Source organism: Sus scrofa, chromosome 14 (genome assembly GCF_000003025.6).
Source record: "Sus scrofa isolate TJ Tabasco breed Duroc chromosome 14, Sscrofa11.1, whole genome shotgun sequence".
Taxonomy (NCBI): Eukaryota; Metazoa; Chordata; class Mammalia; order Artiodactyla; family Suidae; genus Sus; species Sus scrofa.
Window position 1 is genome coordinate 1,952,506 of NC_010456.5, and position 22,984 is coordinate 1,975,489.

The 22,984-nt window shown below is 42.6% G+C and overlaps 1 protein-coding gene and 1 long non-coding RNA gene across 4 annotated transcripts in view; one reads left to right on the top strand and one right to left on the bottom strand.

Annotated features, from left to right (window-relative positions):
* Window positions 1-15,150, top strand: LOC110256656. Its single transcript, XR_002338507.1, has 2 exons — window positions 1-149; window positions 11,459-15,150. It is a non-coding gene; the product is annotated as an uncharacterized LOC110256656 (long non-coding RNA).
* Window positions 12,337-22,984, bottom strand: part of DIRAS2 (DIRAS family protein) — a 23,059-nt gene continuing 12,411 nt past the window's right edge. The window contains exon 2 of one of the 3 annotated variants that reach the window (XM_021072210.1): window positions 12,337-16,294. In XM_021072210.1, the coding sequence (XP_020927869.1) occupies window positions 15,658-16,257 (600 nt within the window). In that variant the 5' untranslated portion in view covers window positions 16,258-16,294 and the 3' untranslated portion in view covers window positions 12,337-15,657. 3 annotated transcript variants of the gene reach the window in all.

The window sequence follows — 22,984 nt, forward strand, 5'->3', positions numbered from 1 at the left end:
ATCTTCACTGGCTGGAAACTGCTTTCTCTTAGGACTGGTGCAGATAAAGAGATTCTGGGCATTGTGACAGCCAGCCACAGAAGATAAGAATTCTTACCACATCAGCCTCCTGAACCTCTGTTTGCAAGGTCCAGTGGGAGCAAAAAATGGTGAGAGTCTTTTTTCTTTTTTGCTAAATTTAGATTAGTAGAAAATATTTGTGACACTCATTCCTTGGGCATTAACAACTCTGGTAAGAATTTGGTAAGGTGTACTCTTGGCTTTTATTGATCCTTTTTCTTCCCCCAGAGATGGTCATGGTTTTCCCAAGCCTCTGTTGTGTTGTTCATCACAAAGAGAAAAAAGAAAGAAAAACAAAAACAAAAACAAAAACACAAGCCATGGCCCTGTAAGGTTATTGTTCAAGCCAGTCTCAGACTGGTGGGTGAGTTTAGGGATCTTATCTGTTTAGACAAATTTTGGTGTGGGCCCCCTAGGTAAAAACTAGAAGAGGTTTTTGTCCCTTTTATTTTGCCTTATGTTCTGAGAGCTTGGCTTTGTGACCAGAGAGAATATTTTCTCCGATCTCTGCCATTTGGAAGGTGCACTTCCTGGGGTGCATCTGGTGGCCAGCTGAATGAACTGAGTGGGGTTCTAAGGTGCAAAGTCACAAGGAGCACTCTCTTTGCCAGGCTGTGCCAGTGCTCAGGGGAGTTTGCTGTGCTGTGAGTGTTGGAAAATACCGTGAGCACCTGCTTTGTGTCATAGAGGGTCAGGTTTGTAACCAGAAGTGCCTCACGGTTCCCCTGTGAGACCTGAGACACCGTTTTCGCCACACCAAGCCTACCTACCAGCTGGTGCAATTAAGGTCTTTGCTGTCTTAGGTTATCTTTGAGAACACACGTTCCCAATCTTGTGAGGGCTACACTCTCTTGTGCGATGCCTCTTGCATCCTTGGTTAAGCCATAAGAAGGCTTATTGGTTTGAGTCATTATTAAGATCCAGCATGCCAAAGGATGACTAGACAATAAATCCTTTTTTCCTTTTTTGTCTTTTTTGCCATTTCTTGGGCCACTCCCGCAGCATATAAGGGTTCCCAGGCTAGGGGTCTAATCGGAGCTGTAGCTGCCAACCTACACCACAGCTCGCGGCAACACTGGATCCTCAACCCACTGAGCAAGGCCAGGGATCAAACCCACAACCCCATGGTTCCCAGTCGGATTCGTTAACCACCGCGCCACAACGGGAACTCCCAGACAATAAATCCTTTAAGTTGAAAATCTAAATTGATTTTTTTTTTAACAATTGTCTTATTGGTGTTTATGGGCAGATCAAATTAAAAAGTGGACACAGGAGTTCCCATTGTGGCTCAGTGGAAACGAATCTCACTAGGTTGCAGGTTCAATCCCTGGCCTCAATCAATGGGTTAAGGATCCAGCCTTGCCATGAGCTGTGGTGTAGGTCGCAAACATAGCTCAGATCTGATGTTGCTGTGGCTGTGGCATAGGCTGGCAGCTATAGCTCCAATTGGACTCCTAGCCTGGGAATCTCCATATGCTGCGGGTGCAGGCCTAAAAAGCAAAACAAAACAAAATGAAGAAACAAACAAACAAAAAAATGGATACAGAGCGGAACTCCTGCTGTGGTGCAATAGGATAGCTAGAGTCTTAAGAGCAAAAGGACACAGCCTCCATCCCTAGCCCTACACAATGAGTTAAGGATCAGGGTGTTGCCACAGCTGCAGCTTAGTTCGAGGCTGTGGCTTGGATCTGGTCCCTGGCCAAGCGCTCCATATGCCTCTGGGCAGGCAAAAAAAAAAAGTGGATATAAAGAAATATAACAGCTAAACGTATGGACTCCCCAACAAGAGGAAAAAACAGAAATTAGACATAGAACAAAATTAAAGTTCACAGCCAACATAAATTCCCCTTCTTAAAATATGGCCCCATCTCTTCAGCAAATTCCTTTAACTCCCAAAACACCTTCATCTTTCCCAGAAAAGCTCTTAAACACGCAGTTGCTAATTTTAACTTCCCTTTCTCTACAAGATTTACAGAGGACACTCCAGCCCAATTTCTAGACCCAAAGTCTACAGGTTACTGATATTAGTGCTTCAACCAGGAAATAAATTTCTTGGCAGTACCCAGGATAGACAAGAAGGCAATAAGGCTATTTTGCTGGGACCTCTAATCAGGCTTTCCAGCTTCAGGCCTTCCTATGTAATGTCCTTTGCAGATGTATCCTAGACTCCCAGCCAAATAATTAATATCCTCTAGATAGCAGAACATAAAAATATTTTGATTTCCATCTTAGCTGGAAATTGTCTCCCTGATATAAAAAGGCAAATTCAAAATAATATGAGCCAATCAACCTCTAACCATTATAATGAAAACGCCTATGCAATTCTTTGAAGATAGTTTACAGAAATGCAAACAAGCAAAAAAAAAAAAAAATCAGTGATACTTAATTTACTACTTGGCTCTTCAGAAAAACAAAAGCGTAATTCTGAAATAACTCAAAATCCACTCAGACTTTTTTTATTTACCTTCAGACCTTTACAGATACTGTAAAAAATCAGGCCACTAGGAGTACAATTGATCTAAACTTAACAAAAATAAGAAAAGGAATTCCCATCGTGCCGCAGCAGAAACAAATCCGACTAGGAACCATGAGTTTTCGGGTTCAATCTACGGCCTTGGTCAGTGGGTTGAGGATCAGGGGTTGCCGTGAGCTGTGGTGTATGTCACAGACTGCAGCTCCAATCTGGCGTTGCTGTGGCTGTGGTGTAGGCCCGCAGCTGTATCTCAGATTTGACTGTTAGCCTGGGAACCTCCATATGCTGTGAGTGTAGCCCTAAAAAAAAAAGAAGAAAAATTAAATCGTAATTACCCTAGACTTCTAATAATAGTCAAATATATCCCCAAACTCTAGGAGAAAACTTGCATTCTCCCTCTATCTTTTGAAGTTGTAAATTTTACCATGTCTTTGAAACGTAAACATTCTGAAAGGTAATTAAAACTGCCCTGACTGAATTAAAAAGGGGGAAAGGGTTGTCTTTTTAAAATATATATCGCTGGGAAGATACTTTTACCAAAAATCTAGCTCACAGCCTTCTCAAAATTATTTATCAAAGACAAATACAAATCTTAAAAGTTTTCTCCTTAAAGAGTACAAAGCTTTAGCAATCTGAACGTAGAAACCTTTTTTAAATGTTATTTATAAACTAGAGATTTTATATTGTTATATAAAACTAAGAGAACAAAGCTTTAGCCACCTGAACATATAAATCTATTTCAAATGTTATTTATAAACTAGTGAGTTTTATATTGGTATACAAAACTCTAAGATTGGCAAATGTTTGTCTTTATGTATGTCTATGTATGAATATTATATACATGGTATTTTTCTACCTTCAGAAGCAATTGCCAAATTTAATTTGAAAAGGAGTTCTATAAGGCTTAAAATTAATCACCTATAAATAAAGTATTTCTCAATCTCATAAATATAATAGAAACTAATTTAAATGTTTGGCAAATGTAATATAGGATAACTTTTGGTGAATAAAAGCTACTTTAAGTGTGTTTAATACAGACTTGTCTTTAGAATTATCAACATTATATATAATACTATTTTTCTACTTAGGTTTCCTCAAATAAGTTTATCTTATCTCTGTTATAAAATTTGTCAACAAAAATACAACTAAAGATGATAGCAACTTGGCTTAATGTATCATTAAGTCTTCAATCTTCAGGAGCAATCTAAGTATGATTGTTTAAGAGATGAATTAAATAGATGTAAATGAGAAAGTTTTCAGGTGAACTTTTAAACGATGATTGTTTAATGCTTACCCATTTCAATAGTTTCCCAAATCTCTTTAACTTGTACACTTACAGTTTTGTTAATTGAAATGATGGGACTTTACTAAATGTTTAAGTAATTTCCAGATAAGATAAAATACTGAGACATTAATTGCTAAACAAGTCTATCTACTTTCCATCTCTTATCACAGGGACTAAATATATTTGAGTCTATTAATACATGTGGTATATGTTACATTGAAAACCTGTGTTATGAGGAAATGTGTATTTCTAGAAATTATGAAATGGATTCATAAATTTGCCAATCTAAAGACTGCTGATGTAATTGTTCATAATTTCTTCTTAGATTTTAGTTGAAAAGAAGGCTTCAAAGGATTAAGAACGCTAATTAACATATACGATTAAAGCTATTGGAAAGAATAAGAGAAACAACTCTACATGTAAGGAAAATAGGATGTGTTTGGGGGTAGAAAAGGTATGAGATGTGAAGATGCATTTTGGTTGAGGGAAAATAAAATAATTTTGTCCTAAAATAAAGCTGAATGGGAAAAACAACAAGGAACAAATGAAAATGGGCATAGAAAGTTGTAGAAGTTTTTTAAAAAAAAAAAAATGGAATCTTAGAAAAGAAATGGGATTGGTGGCATCTCTGTAGCACCAGGGCACAGATTTGACCCTTGGCCCAGTACAGTGTGTTAAAGGATCCAGTGTTGCTTCAACTGTGGCATAGGTCACAACTGTGGCTCAGATCTGAGCCCTGGCCCAAAAAGTCCATAGGCCATAGGGTGGCCAGAAAAGAAAAGAGAAGAAAAAATTTTTCTTGGACTATTGGTCTGCTCTCATGAAAGGCTTTTCTTTCTTTTTTTTTTTTTCTTTTATCTTTTCTAGGGCTGCACCCTCAGCACATGGAGGTTCCCAGGCTAGGGGTCAAATCGGTGACACTGGATCCTTAACCCATTGATGGAGGCCTGGGATCAAACTCGCAACCTCATGCTTCCCAGTCAGATTTGTTAACCACTGAGCCACAACGGGAACTCCCAGAGGCTTTTCTTTATCTTCAATGTAATCTGCCTAGAGAAACAAAGGTTCTGTTTTGTCTTAAGTTTTTTTTTTTTTTTTGTCTTTTGTCTTTTTTTTGTTGTTGTTATAGTTGCTATTTCTTGGGCCGCTCCCGCGGCATATGGAGGTTCCCAGGCTAGGGGTCGAATCGGAGCTGTAGCCACTGGCCTACGCCAGAGCCACAGCAACGCGGGATCCGAGCAGCGTCTGCAACCTACACCACAGTTCACGGCAACGCCGGATGGTTAACCCACTGAGCAAGGGCAGGGATCGAACCCGCAACCTCATGGTTCCTAGTCGGATTTGTTAACCACTGCGCCACGACGGGAACTCCTATCTTAAGGTTTTGATTATTAAAAAAATTGCCTAGAGATTATCATACTAAGCAAAATAGGCCAGAGAGAGAAAGACATACCATATAATATCACTTATCACTTGTAGGTGGAATCTAAAATGCAACACAAACCAACATATTTATGAAACAAAAGCAGACTCAGACATAAAGAACAGATTTGTGGTTGCTGAGGGGGAGGAAAATTGGGGTGGGGAGGATTATGAGTTTGGAATTAACAGAGGCAAACTACTATATATAAGATGGATAAACAACAAGGTCCTACTATATAGCACAGGGAATTATATTCCATATCTTGTGAAAAACCGTAATGAGAAAGACTGTGAAAAAGAATATATTATATATATACACACATATATGTATCACTGAGTTACATATATATGTATATATGCATAACTTTCCTGTATAGCAATTAACACAAAGTAAATCAACTATACCCAAATAAAAATTTTTAAAGATTAAGAAAATTGAGTCTTGTCTATACTAAAATAGCTAAAGCTTTTTGCAACGATTCAACTTTCTATATTTGCCCATGAAATCTCTAACTGTTGCCATATTTAGATGAATATGAATAATTTAGAATAGTTTCACAGTAACTTATGTTTCTATTTGACCAAATATTCTAAAATCGCTGACATTTTTGACAAACTTCCCAAAAGTCAAATTCTAAATGAGGTCTTTTTGACCTAAAACTAACTTTGAAAATTTCTAGAGGGCCCCTGGAGTATCTCAAAGGATTTATTCTCTTTCATTATAGAAAGAGAGAGATTAAACTAATTAGGTGTATTTGGTATGTTAAATTACACGGGAAACATTTTCAAATAAGGGATAATAAAACTTCTTAGGTTATATTGTATGGATACATGTTATTTAATACGTGTTCTAGAAATTACATAAAATTCTTAAAAGTCAGATATGTCCTAGTATAATGTTATCATTTGTAATTCCAATTACTATTTTTAAATGTATGTCACAAAAATAATCAAATTTCCTTGTCAACTGATCCTTTATCATGGTCATTGGTTTTTTTGGCTGCACCCTCTGCATGCAAAAGTTCTTGGGCCAAGGATGGAACCTGCACCATAGCAGTCACCAGAGCCACAGCAGTGACAATACCAAACCCTTAAACCACTGAGCCGCCAGGAAACTCCAGTCATGGTCAATTTTTAAGTTTTCACAGACAGTTATTGTTTTACTCTGATGCTTTAGCAAGTATGCTTCATCTTCAAAGGAATTCACGTAAAGGACTCTAAAGTACTCTAAAATACTGTCTCTGGGAGTTCTCCTTGTGGCTCAGAGGGTTAAGGACCTGACCAGTATCCATGAGGATGTGGGTTCAATCCCTGGCCTCGCTCAGTTAAGAATCCAGCATTGCCACAAACTGCAGCTTAGGTCGCAGATGTGGCTCCAATCTGGTGTTGCTGTGGCTGTGGCGTAGGCTGATGGCTACAGTTCCGATTTGACCCCTAGCCAGGGAAACTCCATATGCCGCAGGTGCAGCCCTAAAAAGACAAAAAAGAATGAGTCATACTAAAGTGGAAGAGTTTATTTAGAGAGACACACATTTCATAGGCAGAATTTGGTCCATCTTAGAAGGTGAGAGTGCAACTCTGTGGAGATTTTAGGGGGTGGATAATTACACATTCTATTAAGTGGGAGGAATATTCTAACTATTCTGGGTGAGCTTTTGTGGGGTGGGTAATCACACATCTATTAAGTGGGAGGAATATTCTAACTATCCCCGGGAAGAGGCAGGGATTTCCAGGAATTGGGCCACCACCCACCTTTTGGGCTTTTATGGTTGGCCTCAGAACTATCACGGCACCTATGAGCGTGTCATTTAGCTACTCCATTACAGTGAGCATATAGTGAGGCTCAAGTTCTAAGGCAAGTTGAACCTTCTGCCCTCTTGTGGGTTCTAGCTAGTTTTTGTCATATCCTCAACGGCTGTATCCGTCTTTTAAAAGTTGTGCCCTGCCCCCTTCCCTCCCATCTGAATTCTAGTGCTGTGTCTCTCTTGAGGTTTTGTTTATTATTTGTAACCTGGACTGGATCTTTTTTTTTTTTTTTTTTTTTTTTTTTTTTTTGTCTTTTTGCCTTTTTCAGGGCCGCTCTCGTGGTATATGGAGATTCCCAGGCTAGGGGTCTAATCGGAGCTGTAGCCACCGGCCTACGCCAGAGCCACAGCAACGCGGGATCTGAGCCGCGTCTGCAACCTACACCACAGCTCACGGCAACGCCGGATCGTTAACCCAATGAGCAAGGGCAGGGAACGAACCCGCCACCTCATGGTTCCTGGTCGGATTCGTTAACCACTGTGCCACGACGGGAACTCCTGGACTGGATCTTGAATTCTCCTTGTGTCCTCATATCTGGCTACAACTCTCCAAACTAACATTTTCCTTTTTTTTTTTCCCCACTCTTTTGACTGGGAACCACTATGAAGAAATGTTGCCCTTTCCCCCGTAGGCCCTGCAAACTGAATGGGGGCAACTGCAAATAAACTTCAGAGTAATCAAGGCAACAGCTCATGTACAGACAATCTTCATGTTTACTGCTCTGTGGTCACTCAGAAAGATCACCAGAGACATTCGAATTGTAATCTAGGAAAACTGTCAGATTGCTATTTCCTGCCTTCATCACGAAGATGATTTGAGCCTGACATCTAGAAATCTTCTTGACTGCCTGCCCTCGAAACTCAAAAACTGGTTTATAACTTGTTCCAATCATTAACCATTGTTTTTCTTTTGTTTCCATTGAAATGCCTCTAATGAACACCTGATCACTTGTGCCCCGTGCCCAACTTTGGGAGCCCACCCACATCACCGCCTCCTGTTGAACCAAACTGACCCATGTTCAAGACTAAAATATTAGTTCACCAAACAAAACATTCTCCCAGTTCAGTTTTTAATGTGTGAAACTTGCAGGGAAGCTTCAGATGAGGGAACTGATGGAGCTGGAGGCAAGCTACCACGAAACAGGCCAAACTGGAATATTGATTATTTTGAATTAAAGTTCTTTAACTAACTTGTTGATGCAAGAAGGACACTGTGACCCTCATTTGTCCCTTGAAAGCAGGAAATAAGTCTCCCTTGTGAAAGATACCTTTCCCTGCACCAGAGATGGAGCATTCAGGGCCCAGAAGTGGATATAAACAAGCTCTGCTTAGACTCTCCACTAATTGGTCCCCAAACCTAAGTTACTTCGTCATGTCATTTCTTCAAAAATGCAGTTGGGGGTGTTCCCGTCTTGGCGCATCGGAAACGGAACCATGAGGTTGCAGGTTTGATCCCTGGCCTCCATCAGTGGGTTAAGGATCCGGCGTTGCTGTGAGCTGTGGTGTAGGTTACAGACGCGGCTTGGATCCTGTGTTGCTGTGGCTCTGGCCTAAGTAGGCCGGTGGCTACAGCTCCGATTGGACCCCTCGCCTGGGTAAGGGCCTAAAAAAACAAAAAACAAAAAACAAAAAAATGCAGTTTATTTAAAATGTTGAAAAGCTGCCAGCTTTGGTCACTTCTCTGCATCACCATATATACATAATTTTTTTTTTTCCTGTTAATCTCATGTCAGAAGAACCTGGAAAAGTGGAGTAAGGTTTTTCTTCCCCAACAATATCAATAGGTTTCAAAACTCTTCCAGGTGATTCCAATGGCAACAAAGGTACAGTATCAGCAGTGAGGTCCTACTGTACAGCCCAGGGAACCACGTCCAACCTCTTGGGTTAGAACATGGTGGAAGACAGTATGAAGAAAAAAAGAACTGATATATGTGTATGACTGGGTCACTTTGTTGTACAGCAGAAATTGAAGGAAATTTGTAAATCAACTATAATTTTATTTTTCTTTTTCTTTTGTCTTTTTAGGGCTGCACCCGTGGCATGTGGAGGTTCCCAGGCTAGGGGTCTAGTTGGAGCTATAGCTGCCAACCTACACCACAGCCACAGCAACACCAGATCCAAGCCACCTCTGCGACGTACACCACAGCTCACGGCAACGCCGGCTCCTTAACCCACTGAGTGAGGCCAGGGATCAAACCTGCGACCTCATGGTTTCTAGTTGGATTCGTTTCTGCTGCACCACGACGGGAACTCCACAACTATAATTTAAAAAAATACAGGAGTTCCCATCATGGCTCAGTGGAAACGAATCAGACTATCATCCATGAGAACTCAGGTTCAATCCCTGGCCTTGTTCAGTGGGCTAAGGATCTGACATTGCTGTGAGCTGCGGTGTAGAACACAGATGCGGCTCGGACCCAGCGTTGCTGTGGCTCTGGCGTAGGCAGGCAGCTGCAGCTCCAATTTGACCCCCAGCTTGGAACCTCCATATGCCGAGGGTGCAGCCCTAAGAACATAAAAATAAATAAATAAATAATGAAAAATACAGGAAAGAAAGTGCGGTATATGTAGAGCACAGCCTTGCTGCTCAAACTGTGGTCAGTGGGCAGGGAGCGTTCATGCTCTCCTGGGAGCCTATTAGAAATGCAGAGTCTTAGGCCTGCCCCACCCTGCTGACTCAGACTCGGCTGACGCTCAGGGCCTTAAGGGCTTTATTTGCGCATTAAAGCTTGATAAGTACTGGATGGGATGCCCTTTAATGGGGTCTAATGGGGCCTGCTGGTTGTAATTATTCCTGTAAGTGGAGAAATCCCTGAATAATGTAGTATTAATGAGCTTGGGGGGGCGGGGGGGGGGTAGAGCATGCCAAGAGCAAGCCCAGAAAAAGCTGTTAAAGAGATTTAAAGACACTGAAAGTTTCTGGTGTTTTGCTGTGTCTGCATAGATTGATTTTCACAGGGCCCCAGACCTTGCAGAGTCTTAGTGACCGAGGGGGGTCTTTGTTTCCACTGAAAGCTGGATGTGTCACAAGACAGCACTAAGTGCTTTGTGCTTATTGTTGCTTTAATTCTCTGTGCTACAGATGTTAATAATTCCCATTTTGCAGAAGCACAGGAAGGTTTAAGAACCTGCCCACAGTCTTTTTAGCTATTGAGTTTAGCTATTTAGCTATTGAGAATGACAGTTTGGTTTGGTTTTGTGGGTAGTCATTGTCTTTCAAAATCAAAAGCAGGCTTTAATTTATAGTTAGTGTTGAGAAGATTAGAAGGACAAATAGTGTCAGAAGTTGGGCCGGGGAACAGAGCTGGGGCTTTTTATATCAGCTCCGCTTGACAGCCTGGCCTCTGTGAGGAAGCCAAGAGTGGGGAGAGATGGGATTGTAATGGAGCAGGGCCCCGTGGGACTCCTTGAGCACATAAGCCTTTCTGTGTCCTCCATTTCTTTTTTTTTTTTTTTAACTTTTTTTTTATATTTTCTTTATTTTTATTTTTTTATTGCTACTTCCCCAATATATTTTTTTTTCCTATTGCACAGCATGGTGACCCAGTTACACATACATGTATACATTCTTTTTTCTCCCGTTATCCTGCTCCATCATAAGGGACTAGACATAGTTCCCAGTGCTACACCGCAGCATCTCAGTGCCAATCCATTCCAAAGGCAATAGTTTGCATCTGTTAACCCCAAAGTCCCAATCCACCCCACTCCCTCCTGTGGAAAGTCACATAATGTCTTTTCTATCAAAGGAAATCTTGGTTACTCCATTTTGCTCTGGTTTCAGCTGAAAGGCCTTCCTGTGACCGCCCCCCTCCCCTTCTCCCAGTAAAATTTGTTTCAAATTAGCCAACAGGGAAGAAGGGCACCCTGACCTGACCTGACCAATGGGAAGGGGACAGGTACAGCACCTGCGTTAGGGATAAATAGGGAGGATCTTTTCCTCTTTGCACATGCTTTTTGAGTACCTGCACCCTTCCGCAGAAGTAAAGAGCCTTGTTTTTGTTGTTGTTGTTGTTGTTGTTGTCTTTTTGCCATTTCTTGGGCCACTCCTGTGGCATATGGAGGTTCCCAGGCTAGGGGTCGAATCAGAGCTCTAGCCACTGGCCTAAACCACAGCCACAGCCACGCCAGATCCGAGCCGCGTCTGCAACCTACACCACAGCCCACGGCAACGCCAGATCCTTAACCCACTGAGCAAGGGCAGGGATCAAACCCGCAACCTCATGGTTCCTAATCAGATTCGTTAACCACTGAGCCACGACGGGAACTCCTGAAGAGCCTCGTTGAGATCTCCCCTTGTTCATGTGTCTCATTGTCCGACACTGACCATCTGAGCCATGTCCCCAACGCTCCCCCTCCCCCTTGGCAACCACAAGTCTAGTCTCCAAGTCCATGTCCTCCATTTCTTGTTTGCAGGGAATAAGCTTCAGCCTCCATGACCTTCCCTGAGTTCCAAAGCGCAGATTCTAACAGTTGCTACTCAGGGAAAGAAAGGGATGCAGAGACCAAGGAGGAGCCCTCAAGAGACAAGACTGGAGACTTGGGGCAGGGTCCCGGTTCCTCTTCAAGGAATATACATAATATCTTTCAGCCTTTCTGCAGAACTAAAACCCCCAACACAGGGAAGAACTACTTGATGCCGCATTCTTCCTTCTGGGAAGAAGGAGGACCACCAGAACCAGTCCTGGGGCCACTAAACACCAGCTTTGAAAGAAAATGCGACCTTGCCTCCTCACTGATCTTTATCTGTGGCCCTTTTCTTCCACACCCCAAACTGTAAAACCACCTCCTAACCCCTTCAGGGGGTGGAGGGAAACAGTCTTTAAGGCATTAGTCTGCTTTGGCTCCCTTTGCCTAGCAAAGCAATAAACCTATATTTTTCTCCTTCACCCAAAACTCTGTCTCCAAGGTTTGCCTTTTTAGGGCCACAGCCACGGCTGTCTCCGGATTTCTGTTCTGCAATGGCATACAGAGGCCAAGTTTCGGCAACAGAATTAAAATGGAGTTTTTCTTCTGGCACTATTTCCCCTCTAAGCCAGGGAGGGCCCTATCCCTACGCCTTCCCTCTCACCTCACCCAGCCTGGAGCATCGCATCATCCTGGGGACAGGAACCATTTGGAAAACTTCCACAGAGCACCCAAGGGCAGCTGCTGTTGCCAACCCCAGACCTGCAGAGCCTGGCAGTCACCCACGTGGTCAACCAGCAAGTGAAAGCAGCTGCAGAGGAACTAGGGCAAGACCATCACAGACCCCTTGGTACCCTGAAGAGTAAGAAACGTCACCACCTTCCAGCCGCATGTCAGAACCAAAGCTTTATTTGAATATGCTTATTATTTTCAGAACATTGATGACGACTAGAAACTTGTGTGCAAGAGGGATTGTTCTAACTGTCAATAAACTAGGTCATGGAATTGTAACAGTAAATACACCTTAAAGGTAAACAGACACATGGCCATCCCACACACAGAAAAGTCATGCTCTGTAAGTGCTCTGTCCACACACCGCCTTTGTGCGGCGCTAAATTCCAGGAAGGATCTTCGAGGGTTTACATGTGTCCCATAAGTTATGAATATTTCCAGAGAGCTTAGGGAGGAGCAACATTTTACAAATTTTGAAAAAGAAATTAAATATCACAGAGTGTTTTTTGATATTTAATACTTTTGTTCTATAAAGAACAAGCATCTCTTAAATATTACAAACAGTGAAACAAAGATACTAGCTTACAGATATGTACAATGTACTCCTTTACACTTCAAAAATGCAGAAAGAATTATATATATATTATATATATAATTTTAGATCTAACGAACAATTGAATATTGCTCTTGTGTTGGTCTTGCTGTATTGCATGCATGCCCAGGGCACGCCCATGGCTTGTCACTGGATGGAAGAGGGTTTGGCAGGGACAGAAGGGGACTCATGGAGCCCCATGCTTATTCCCAGAGTGCCATCTTCAAAGCAATATTTTGAGTTTTGTAATGTACTGTAGCTAGGTCAAAAATCTGCTATGCCCTTATGCAGTGTAGGAGGTATTCCCAAAGACCAGGACTACTTCTTTGGAGATGGGGCACATAGATGCTAAAAACATCTGACTCACTGGAATTAACTCCTTGAGCCCTGAGTCAATTGGGGAGCTCTGAAAAAAAAAATATTTTTAGATAATCAACTCTACCCTCAGGGCACTTCATAAAGAATTATCTCAGAACAAAGACCCATGATTGAGACATCAATAGCCTCACCATAAACTCCACAGGCAAAGTGCAAAGGAGCACTTGAATGAGATCAGAATTTCAAGAATTACAAGTTTCTCAGACTGATGAAGCTGTAAATGTTTTTAAAATGTAGCTCTCGCCTTGAGAGGGCTCAATGAATTTCTCACTTGGGCCAGGAGGAACGAGACAGTGGGAGGGAGCCCACACCCTGAGAGCCTTGTGGACACAGCTGCCCGTGGCAGACATCACATTTTCCGGTTAGCAAAGGGCCCACCCCCAAATCTTTAAAATCCATTTGGGCCATGAAGTCCTGCTTCTTCTTCCACTTAACCCATCTCCAAATTACAAACTGATGATATCTCTCTGAGAAGAGAAATAGGAAAAAAGGAGGGATGAGTTGAAAAACAAGTATTCTCAAAAAACTACCAATGAGATCTTACTGGGAAGGCTGTGGAACAGCCACTTGGAACAGAAGGAGCCTGTCAGAGGGTGCGGCCATTAGAATTTGACCACTTGGTTCTAGATGAGCGTTGGGCCCCCTCAATCTCTGCTGGTGCCCAGGCCGCTTCTGTACCCTCCCTGCCCAGGTCCTGTTGTATGTAGGAGGCCAGGGTGGTGGGCAGACCACGGAGCCAACGGTTCTTAAAGCACCCCCACACACACACACTACATAATCACGAGGATGAGTTACTAGTAGAGCAAAGGGGAGGAAATGAAGGCAAGAAAATTTAAACAGAAAGGATTAATTAAGCATCTGTTGGGAGCAGAGCTGCTCAGGAGTTGCTGCAGCAGGAGGCGCAGGAAAGACAGAGCGAGGGCTGGGGTACGTGCAAAGGTCCCAACCTTGCCAACTCTGTCCCAGCTGGTGCCCCCAGGAAGCGCCCCTATGGAAGCCAAAGGGCAGCGCTCTCTCTGCCTGCCAGGTGGGCAAAAGGAAAGTGTGCTGAGAGGAAAATTCCACAAGAGCCCAGCATGGGATGCAGACTAGAATAAACCGGAGACTTTAAGGGCTCTGTCAGTGGGAATGTGGGGGAAGCAGAGTCAAAGCAGACTTGATGGCAGAGTGAGCGGGCTATGCCCTGCCCAGCACAGAGCCTGCCCATCCCATCTCCACTCAGTATGCAGAACCAGCAGTGGCTGTAATTTGGTTTGAAGGGATGAGGAAGCACATGAGACCACCAGGAGGAAATGACCCCAAGTAAACACTGCATCAAACAGCTCTTAGACATTTCTAATGGAACATGCACAACAATCTATCACTTGAACACATCTTCCAGGAATATATTTGTTAGAGATAGATCATCAAAAACACAGTGAACAACTTCTATTTCAAAGTATTTCATTAAGGTGCAAAGTATGGCATATATACGTCCATGTCTGTTACAAAATGGATGTGCTTCTGATCTCCGGATGGCCTTGGTTGGCTTGTTACCCAGTTGGATACAGATCGAGTTATTGAAAAGAAGGAAAATCATGTCAGAGGGGAAAAAATATCTAAAAATAGCTACTTTAATTACTTTTATTTAAAATCTGAGGGCTGGAAGAGTCAGACCCCTCATGGATCAAAGGAAGGAAACTTCACATTTCTGAAACGCTCAGAGTATAACCCACAGGCGCGTTATTGCGATGTTTTAGTGTTGTCACAATATCCTCTCTCAAACATTTCAAAGAGAACTCGAAGAATGTCTGACAGAGCAGCACACACTCTTAAGGGAGTCGTCATTGTGTGCGAAAAGAAAGACTTTGAAAGGTTAAAACGCTACCTGCTAACTAGGCTTAGTGAGGTGAGACCATCCCCGCAGAGTGGCAAGGCTCACAGGTCAGCTGGGATTTGACAGTGAACAAACATCCTCTGGGGGAAGAGAGGCTGAGTTATTTATTTTTAATCCGGGGGGGGAAAACCATGGAAGGGAACTACCCCAGCCTGGTCGTCTCACCTCCTCCCACCCCGCCCCTCCCCCAGGGATGTCACCGGCTTCTGAGCAGAGGGAATGTCTGGTCTGGGGGTCGTGCCTGCAGCTCTAGGTTAACATACTCTCACATGCATGCAGATGGTACGTCCTCCTCTCAGACGCGCTGCTTCCGCGGGCAGGAGCCCGACCACCGCCTGATGGCAAACAACGCCTCCAGAAATGACTGGCACCCCTCTCGGGTCCCTGCGATGCCGGGCAGGTTGGTTTTCAGTGTAAGCATCTGGCAGACTCCCTGATTCTGGAGAGGGGGTGATTATCGGTGGTGGTGTGAAGTGCCCTCTTAGGACAATAGCGCACGTCTCGGTCAAAACGCAATATTTAACACGTGGGCGGGCATCTGACATGCTACCCTGACGACTGTGGGTTTCACGCGGGAGGGGGGCGGGGAAGCGAGGGGGACACACAATCGCTGCTCCCACCGGAGGGCGTTCACATGATCACGCACTTGCCCTTGAGCTTCTCTTTCCTTTTCTGCTGCTTGCTCTTTTTCCCATCGATCTGGAGGCTCACGGTCCTGCGCTTCTCCAGGTTGAGCAGCTCCTGGAAGAGCTCCTTCACGTTATGGTTGAGCTTGGCCGAGGTTTCCATGAAGGCGCACTTCCACTTGCGGGCCAGCGCCTCCGCCTCGCTGCTCTCCACCTCTCGGTTCGGGCTCTCGTCACACTTGTTCCCCACCAGCATGATGGGGATGCTCTCCACGTCCCCTTTGATCTCGCAGATTTGCTCATAGATGGGTTTGAGCTCCTCCAAGGACTGCCGGCTGGTGATGGAGTAGACGAGGATGAAGGCGTGCCCTTTGGAGATGGACAGCCGCTGCATGGCCGGGAACTGGTGGCTGCCGGTGGTGTCCGTGATCTGCAGGGTGCAGATGCTCTTATCACAGCTGATGACCTGCCGGTAGGTGTCTTCCACGGTGGGGATGTAGCTCTCCCGGAAGGTGCCTTTCACAAACCGCAAGACCAGGGAGCTCTTGCCAACACCACCTGCTCCGAACACTGCCACCCGGTAATCATTGCTCTGCTCCGGCATGTTGCTCGAGGGGGTCCAAGGATCAACTAGGAAGCACCTAGCAAAGGAACCAGATGTTTGAGAGAATTAGTAAAAAACAAATCTGGAACAAGATTGCTTTACCTTCTCTTGATGGGGCTCAGATCCCATGTTGCTGTGGCTGTGGTGTAGGCAGCAGCTGTAGCTCCGATTGGACCCCTAGCCTGGGAACTTCCATATGCCACAGGTGGAGCCCTAAATAGACAAAAAAACAAAAAACGAACAAAAAAACTCAAAAACCCTACTGCTAATAAAAGGTAAATGGGTTATTTAAATAAAAAAAAGGACTATTGCTGGACTATTACAATATAAATAAGGATATCTTAAAAAGAAATTAACAACTTCCAATAGAGTGTAATTTTAGACTCTCAGTTTAATTCAAGATTCAGAGTTCCCGTTGTGGCACAGCAGAAACAAATCCAACCAGGAACCATGAGGTTTCAGGTTCAATCCCTGGCCTTGCTCAGTGGGTTAAGGATCTGGTGTTACTGTAGGCTGTGGTGTAGGTCACAGACATGGCTCAGATCCTGCGTTGCTGTGGCTGTGGTGTAGGCAGGCAGCTGTAGCTCCAATTACACCCCTAGCCTGGGAATCTCCATATGCTGCAGGTGTGGCCCTAAAAAAAACAAACCAAAAAAAGGTAAATTTCATGTAGCTTTTGTGGCTTTTTAGGGCCACACCCATGGCATATGGAGGTTCCCAGGCTAGGGATCCAATTGGAGCTGCAGCTGCTGGCCTACACCACAGCTCACAGCAATGCCGGCTCCTTAACCCACTGAGCAAGGCCAGGGATCGAATTCACGACCACATGATTCCTAGTCGGATTCATTTCCACTGCACCATGACGGGAACTCCCTTATGTAGCTTCTTAGCTGAACATAAAAAATGAAAGATTTGTTAGTGGGCAATGCCCACCTGGTCATAAAGAAGAGTTAGTTGTCTATGGCTCATCTGTCTCCAAAGAAGCACAATCCGGAGTTCCCGTCGTGGCACAGTGGTTAACCTCATGGTTCCTGGTTGGATTTGTTTCCCATATGCCGAGGGAGCGGCCCAAAGAAATAGCAAAAAAAAAAAAAAAAAAAAAAAAAAAAAAAAGACAAAGAAGCACAATCCTTTTTCAGGATTTTTGTTTCACAGTCTTACGGAGACACCCATCCTGGCCATGTTAGTGCAGGTGCTAATGGAGGTGACACATCTGCACCCATGTAACCAGGCCCCTATCCCATACAGGGGTGAGGTGGTCCTTGGGAACGGATTGTAAGACTCATGATATCTGCAACAATGAAATAAGTGGAGAGAAGTTAGACCTTTCTTGGAAAGGAAGGTGTAGAATAAATTAGTCTTCAAGCATTTCACTATTGAGAGGCAGATAAGCCCACAGCTCAGTTCCAGAAATAAGATTCACCGATGTCTGTCTATAGCCATTCCATTTGAGGAAAATAGGAAGGTGAGGAAGCCCGAACAGCCACATAAAATACACTGAGTGATGATTTTCAGACGCTGAGAGCCTGACTATGCTTTGGCCGTTTTCTGCTTTATTCCTTTTCTATGTGGGTAAGAGAAAGAACAAGGCAAATCATGTGAATAAAGAAGAATAGCATCGCCCTGGTCAAAGGATTAGTACCAAGGCTGATCCTGAATGCCCAGTGCAGCATGGTAACCCTGTGGGGAAATAAACCCCAAAGATGAAGGTAACTGGAGAGCAGAAACGGCAGACCAGGAGAAGCGAGTGTTGAGTACTGGGAATGATGGCTTACTATGCAGCCTGGGGCCCTTCGCTCCCTGTACGCCTATCGGAACATGTGTCTATGTATATGTATTTGGTTAGGTAGATTTCTAGTTTTAGCCAAATAAACGTTTACAAAATTGGCACATGGATTAAAAAAAAAAGATATCTTGACACAATCATGTACTATTTTGTTCCTCACGCTTTTGGTCTTCTATCAAAGATTCCATTGCCAAATCTAAGGTCATGAAGATGTACCTCTATGTTTTCTTCTAAGAGTCTTATGATTTTAGATTTTATATTTAGGGCATCGATCCACTTTGAGTTAATGTTGTATATGGTGTGAGGAGGAATCCAACTTCATGCCTTTACCTGCAGATATCGAGGGCCCAGCGCCATCTGTAAAGAGGCAATTCTTTCTCCACTGAATGGTCTTAACCCGTTACCAAAAATCTATTAAGTATAACTATAAAGGCTTATTTCTGGACTCCCAATTTTATTCCATTGGTCTACATGTCTATTCTTATGCCAGTACCACACAATTTTGTCTACTATAGTTTTGTACTATGTTTTAAAATCTGTAAGTAGAAGGTCTCCTTTGTTCTTTTTCAAGATTGTTTTGGCTCTTGGGGGCCATTTGAAAGTTCATAAGAATACATAAATTAGAGTTGATCAAAATTAGAAAATTTTGTGCAACAAAGAACTTTATGAAGAAAGTTAAGAAAGAACGTACACAGTAGAAGAAAATGTATCATAAATGATAAAGCTCTAATATCCAGAATTATAGAGAACACAACTGAATAATAACAAGAAAAACCAACCAACTAAAAAAAAAATGGATAAAGAATTTGTACAGATAGTCTCCAAAGAAAACCCACGAATGGTCCATAAGCCCAGGAAAAGCTGCTCAGCATCATTAGGTATTGGGGAAATGCAGATCAAAACTACAGTGAGATGTCACCTCACATCCACTAGGATGGCTACTATCGAAAAAATCACAACAAAAAACAAACAGAAAATAGCAAGTGTTAGAGAAGATGTGGAGAAATCAAAACCCCTGGGCAATTCTAGCAGGAATCTAAAATGGTGCATCCAAGGCGGAAAAAATTCAAAATAGAATTAGCATATATATGTCCAGCAATCCACTTCCGAATACATACCCAAAATGATTAAAGCAGACATAAAACTGATATTGATATATAATTGATTGAAGAGATATCTGTGCACCCATGTTCATAGCAGCATCATTCACAATAGCCAAAAAGTTGGAGTTCCCATTGTGGCTCAGGGGTTAACAAACCTGATTAGTATCCATGAGGACATGAGTTCGATCCCTGGCCTGCTCAGTGGGCTGAGGATCCGACGTTGCCGTGAGCTGTGGTGTAGGTCATAGACACGGCTAGGATCATGCACTGCTGTGGCTGTGGTGTAAGCCGGCAGCTATAGCTCCGATTCCACCCCTAGCCTGGGAACCTCCATATGCCGCAGGTGCAGCCCTAAAGAAAAGACAAAAAAATAAGCAATAGCCAAAAAGTTAAAGCAACCTAAATGTCCATCAACAGATGAACAGAATAACAGAACATTATTCATTAAGCTTAAGAGGGAAAGAAATTCCCTCACATGCTTGTAACCTGGATGAAGCATGAAAACATTATGTTAAGTAAGCCAGTCACATAAGCACAAATCCATACGACTCCACTCCTATGACATATCCCTGAGTAGTCAGATTCATAGAGACAGAAAGTAAAATGACGGTTTTCCAGAAGCTGGGGGAAGGGAGAATGGGGATTAATTGTTTAATGGGTACAGAGTTTCAGTTTTGCAAGATGAAGAGTTCTAGAGATGGATGGTAGTACAGCAAAGTGAATGTGCTTAATGCCACTGAACTGTGCAATTAAAAATGGTGAAAATGGCAAATGTGTATAGTTTACCACAATAGAAATACATGATCTTAAGTGAAAATGTTTTTTGCAACAGCAAAACTATGAATTAAAAAACCACACTCACAGATGAGATAAATTCATTTCAGTAATTAAAAAAAAGAAAAGAAAAAAGAAAAAAAAAGCCTAACACAGAAAAAAGTTCTAGGATTAGAGATTGGAAGGAGACAGAAGTTAAGGAAAACTATACATTCCTAATAATTTATTTTTAATTGAATTAATGGAAAAGAATACCATGTCCCAAGGTAAAAGAATTAATCATTTCCAAGCGATCAGTTATTCCAAAATAAAAAGTAGATTTAATGGAAAAAAAAAAAAAAACACACTCACAATGTGAGAACACTTAGCAGCAGGGGCAGAGCAGACAGCCCTTCTCCTCTGTCACCACCTTACACAGGAAGAGCAGTAAGGGTCTAATCCAATCTGACAAGGCCAAAACAATCTCATTTCCTGAGAAGACCAATTAAAAAATGAACCTACTTCCAGGCCCTCATGTTACACCGTTATCGATGGTACTGCAACACATCTCTATCAGCAACTGCATTTAAAACTAAGCCTGCAGGGAGTTCCCATTGTGGCTCAGTGGAAACAAACCTGACTAGCATCCATGAGGACTGGGGTTCAATCCCTGGCCTCGATTACTAGGTTAAGGATCTGGTGTTGCCGTGAGCTGTGGTGTAGATAACAGACATAGCTTGGATCCATGTTGCTGTGGCCGTGATGTAGTCTGGCAGCTATAGCTCCGGTTTGACCCCTAGCCTGGGAACTTCCAGATGCCGCTAGTGCAGCTCTAAAATGACAAAAGAAAAAAAGAAAAAAGAAAAAAAAAAAAAAAAACCTAAGCCAATAGGACTGTGCTGTCCAATTTGGTAGCCACTTGCCAGCTGAAATCTCTCTAGATAGACTTGAGATGGACTGAGTTTTAAATGGAGTATAAGAAAATGTTAAATATATATTAAAAAAAGAAAGTGTTAAATATCTCATTTACAATTTTGATATTAATTACAAGTTGAAGTAATGTTTCAGATACACTGGGTAAAATAAAATATATTTAAATTAACTTCACCTGTGTCTTTTCACCTTTTTAGATGTGGTTATGAGAAAACGCAAAATTACATACATGGCTCACATTGTTTATCTATTGCTTTTTTTAAAATTTCTACGCTTTTTTTAAGCAAAGTTTAACACACTATACTTAATCCAATGTGTTGCAAAATCTAACTAAACTTTATTTTTAAAATGCTTAGAATTTTCTTATTTACAGTCAAAGGAAAAATACCGCAAGCCATTGGAAAAATATTTTCTTGCTATAATAAAATATATTTAAAAATACACCAAAATGAATTATGACAAACTAAAATGCATTCTTTCCTCATAATTCAATAGGAAGATAATTAGAAAACAAGCTGAAGGTGTAGAGAACCAGTATTAGAAGTTTCACAAGGGAGAGATTTGCTTAACAGAGCATAAGCACAAATATTTCAAACAGGAATTCCCATCATGGCTCAGTGGCGATGAACCTGACTAGCATCTGTGAGGATGCAGGTTCAATCCCTGGCCTCATTCAGTGGGTTATGGATCCAGCCTTGCCGTGAGCTGTGGTGTAGGTCGCAGACACAGCTTGGATCCCACATTGCTGTGGCTGAGGTGTAGGCGAGCAGCTATAGCTCCAATTAGACCCCTAGCCTGGGAACTTCCATATGCCTCAGGTGAAGCCCTAAAAAAAAAAAAAAGACCAAAAAAAAAAAAAAAAAAAAAGTATCCAAACACACTTCAGCACTTCTCTGATTTGTTGGAATGATTCTCTTTCAATAATAAAATATTTGGATACAGGCTTCTCTTAGTATTTATTTATTTGTGGGTTTTTTTTTGTTTTTTTTTTTTTGTCTCCACTCCCCCAAATATCAATGTCATGAAGGCAGGATCCCTGGGAATTCACTCACAAGCATATTATTGGATCCAACCCAGTGCCAGACCCATTGAAAACACTTAGCACATGTTGATAATCGGCTGTTGAAATACATGTACGTGAGCTGACCCAGGAAAACTGTACCAGAGAAGATCAATGAACACTTTAAAGAAACAAAATCAGGAGTTCCCGTCGTGGCGCAGTGGTTAACGAGTCCGACTAGGAACCATGAGGTTGTGGGTTCGATCCCTGCACTTGCTCAGTGGGTTAACGATCCGGCGTTGCCGTGAGCTGTGGTGCAGGTCGCAGACGCGGCCCGGATCCCGCGTTGCTGTGGCTCTGGCGTAGGCTGGCAGCTACAGTTCCGATTCGACCCCTTGCCTGGGAACCTCCATATACCTCAGGTGCAGCCCTAAAAAGCAAGTAAATAAGACCTTTAAGATCTAGTAGATTCCTCACAACACCATATATGGAGATGAGGAGCCACCATGAAAATATTTTCTACCACAGGAAGGTTCGCTAATCAGCTTGAAGCAAAGAAAATATGTGTCACAGAACTAAAAGGCAAGTCATATGTTTTTCTATTACACAAAAAGCAATTGTTCTACATCCATAACCATTTTCTAGGTGGCAGGTGGCTTTTAGCAATGTGCCATATAGCATGTATTTTCCAAAAATAACACACTTCCTCCATCCCTGTAATAGAAAGGTGGCATTTTAAAACATAAGGGAGGGACTCAGTGCCTGCTTTGGAAAAATAACTGTCTTTCAGAGAGAGCATTTTGAAAAGAGACATAATGGTGGAAGCGTGGAGGCATTTTTTCTTTTTTTTTTTTAAGGGCCGCACCAGTGGCATATGGAGGTTCCCAGGCTAGGGGTTTAATCAGAGCTGCAACTACCAGGCTACAGCCATAGCAACTTGGGATCTGAGCCATGTCTGCGACCTATGTTGCAGCAATCCTTAACCCACGGAGAAAGGCCAGGGATTGAACTTGCATCCTCATAGAGACTAGTCAGGTTTGTTAACCCTTGAGCTACAACGGGAAGTCCTGGAAGCATTTTTATACATGATTTTTGCAAAAACAATGCAAATGTGTCCCTTAAAAGCTCTCCTACCTGCAAGATCAAAAACTT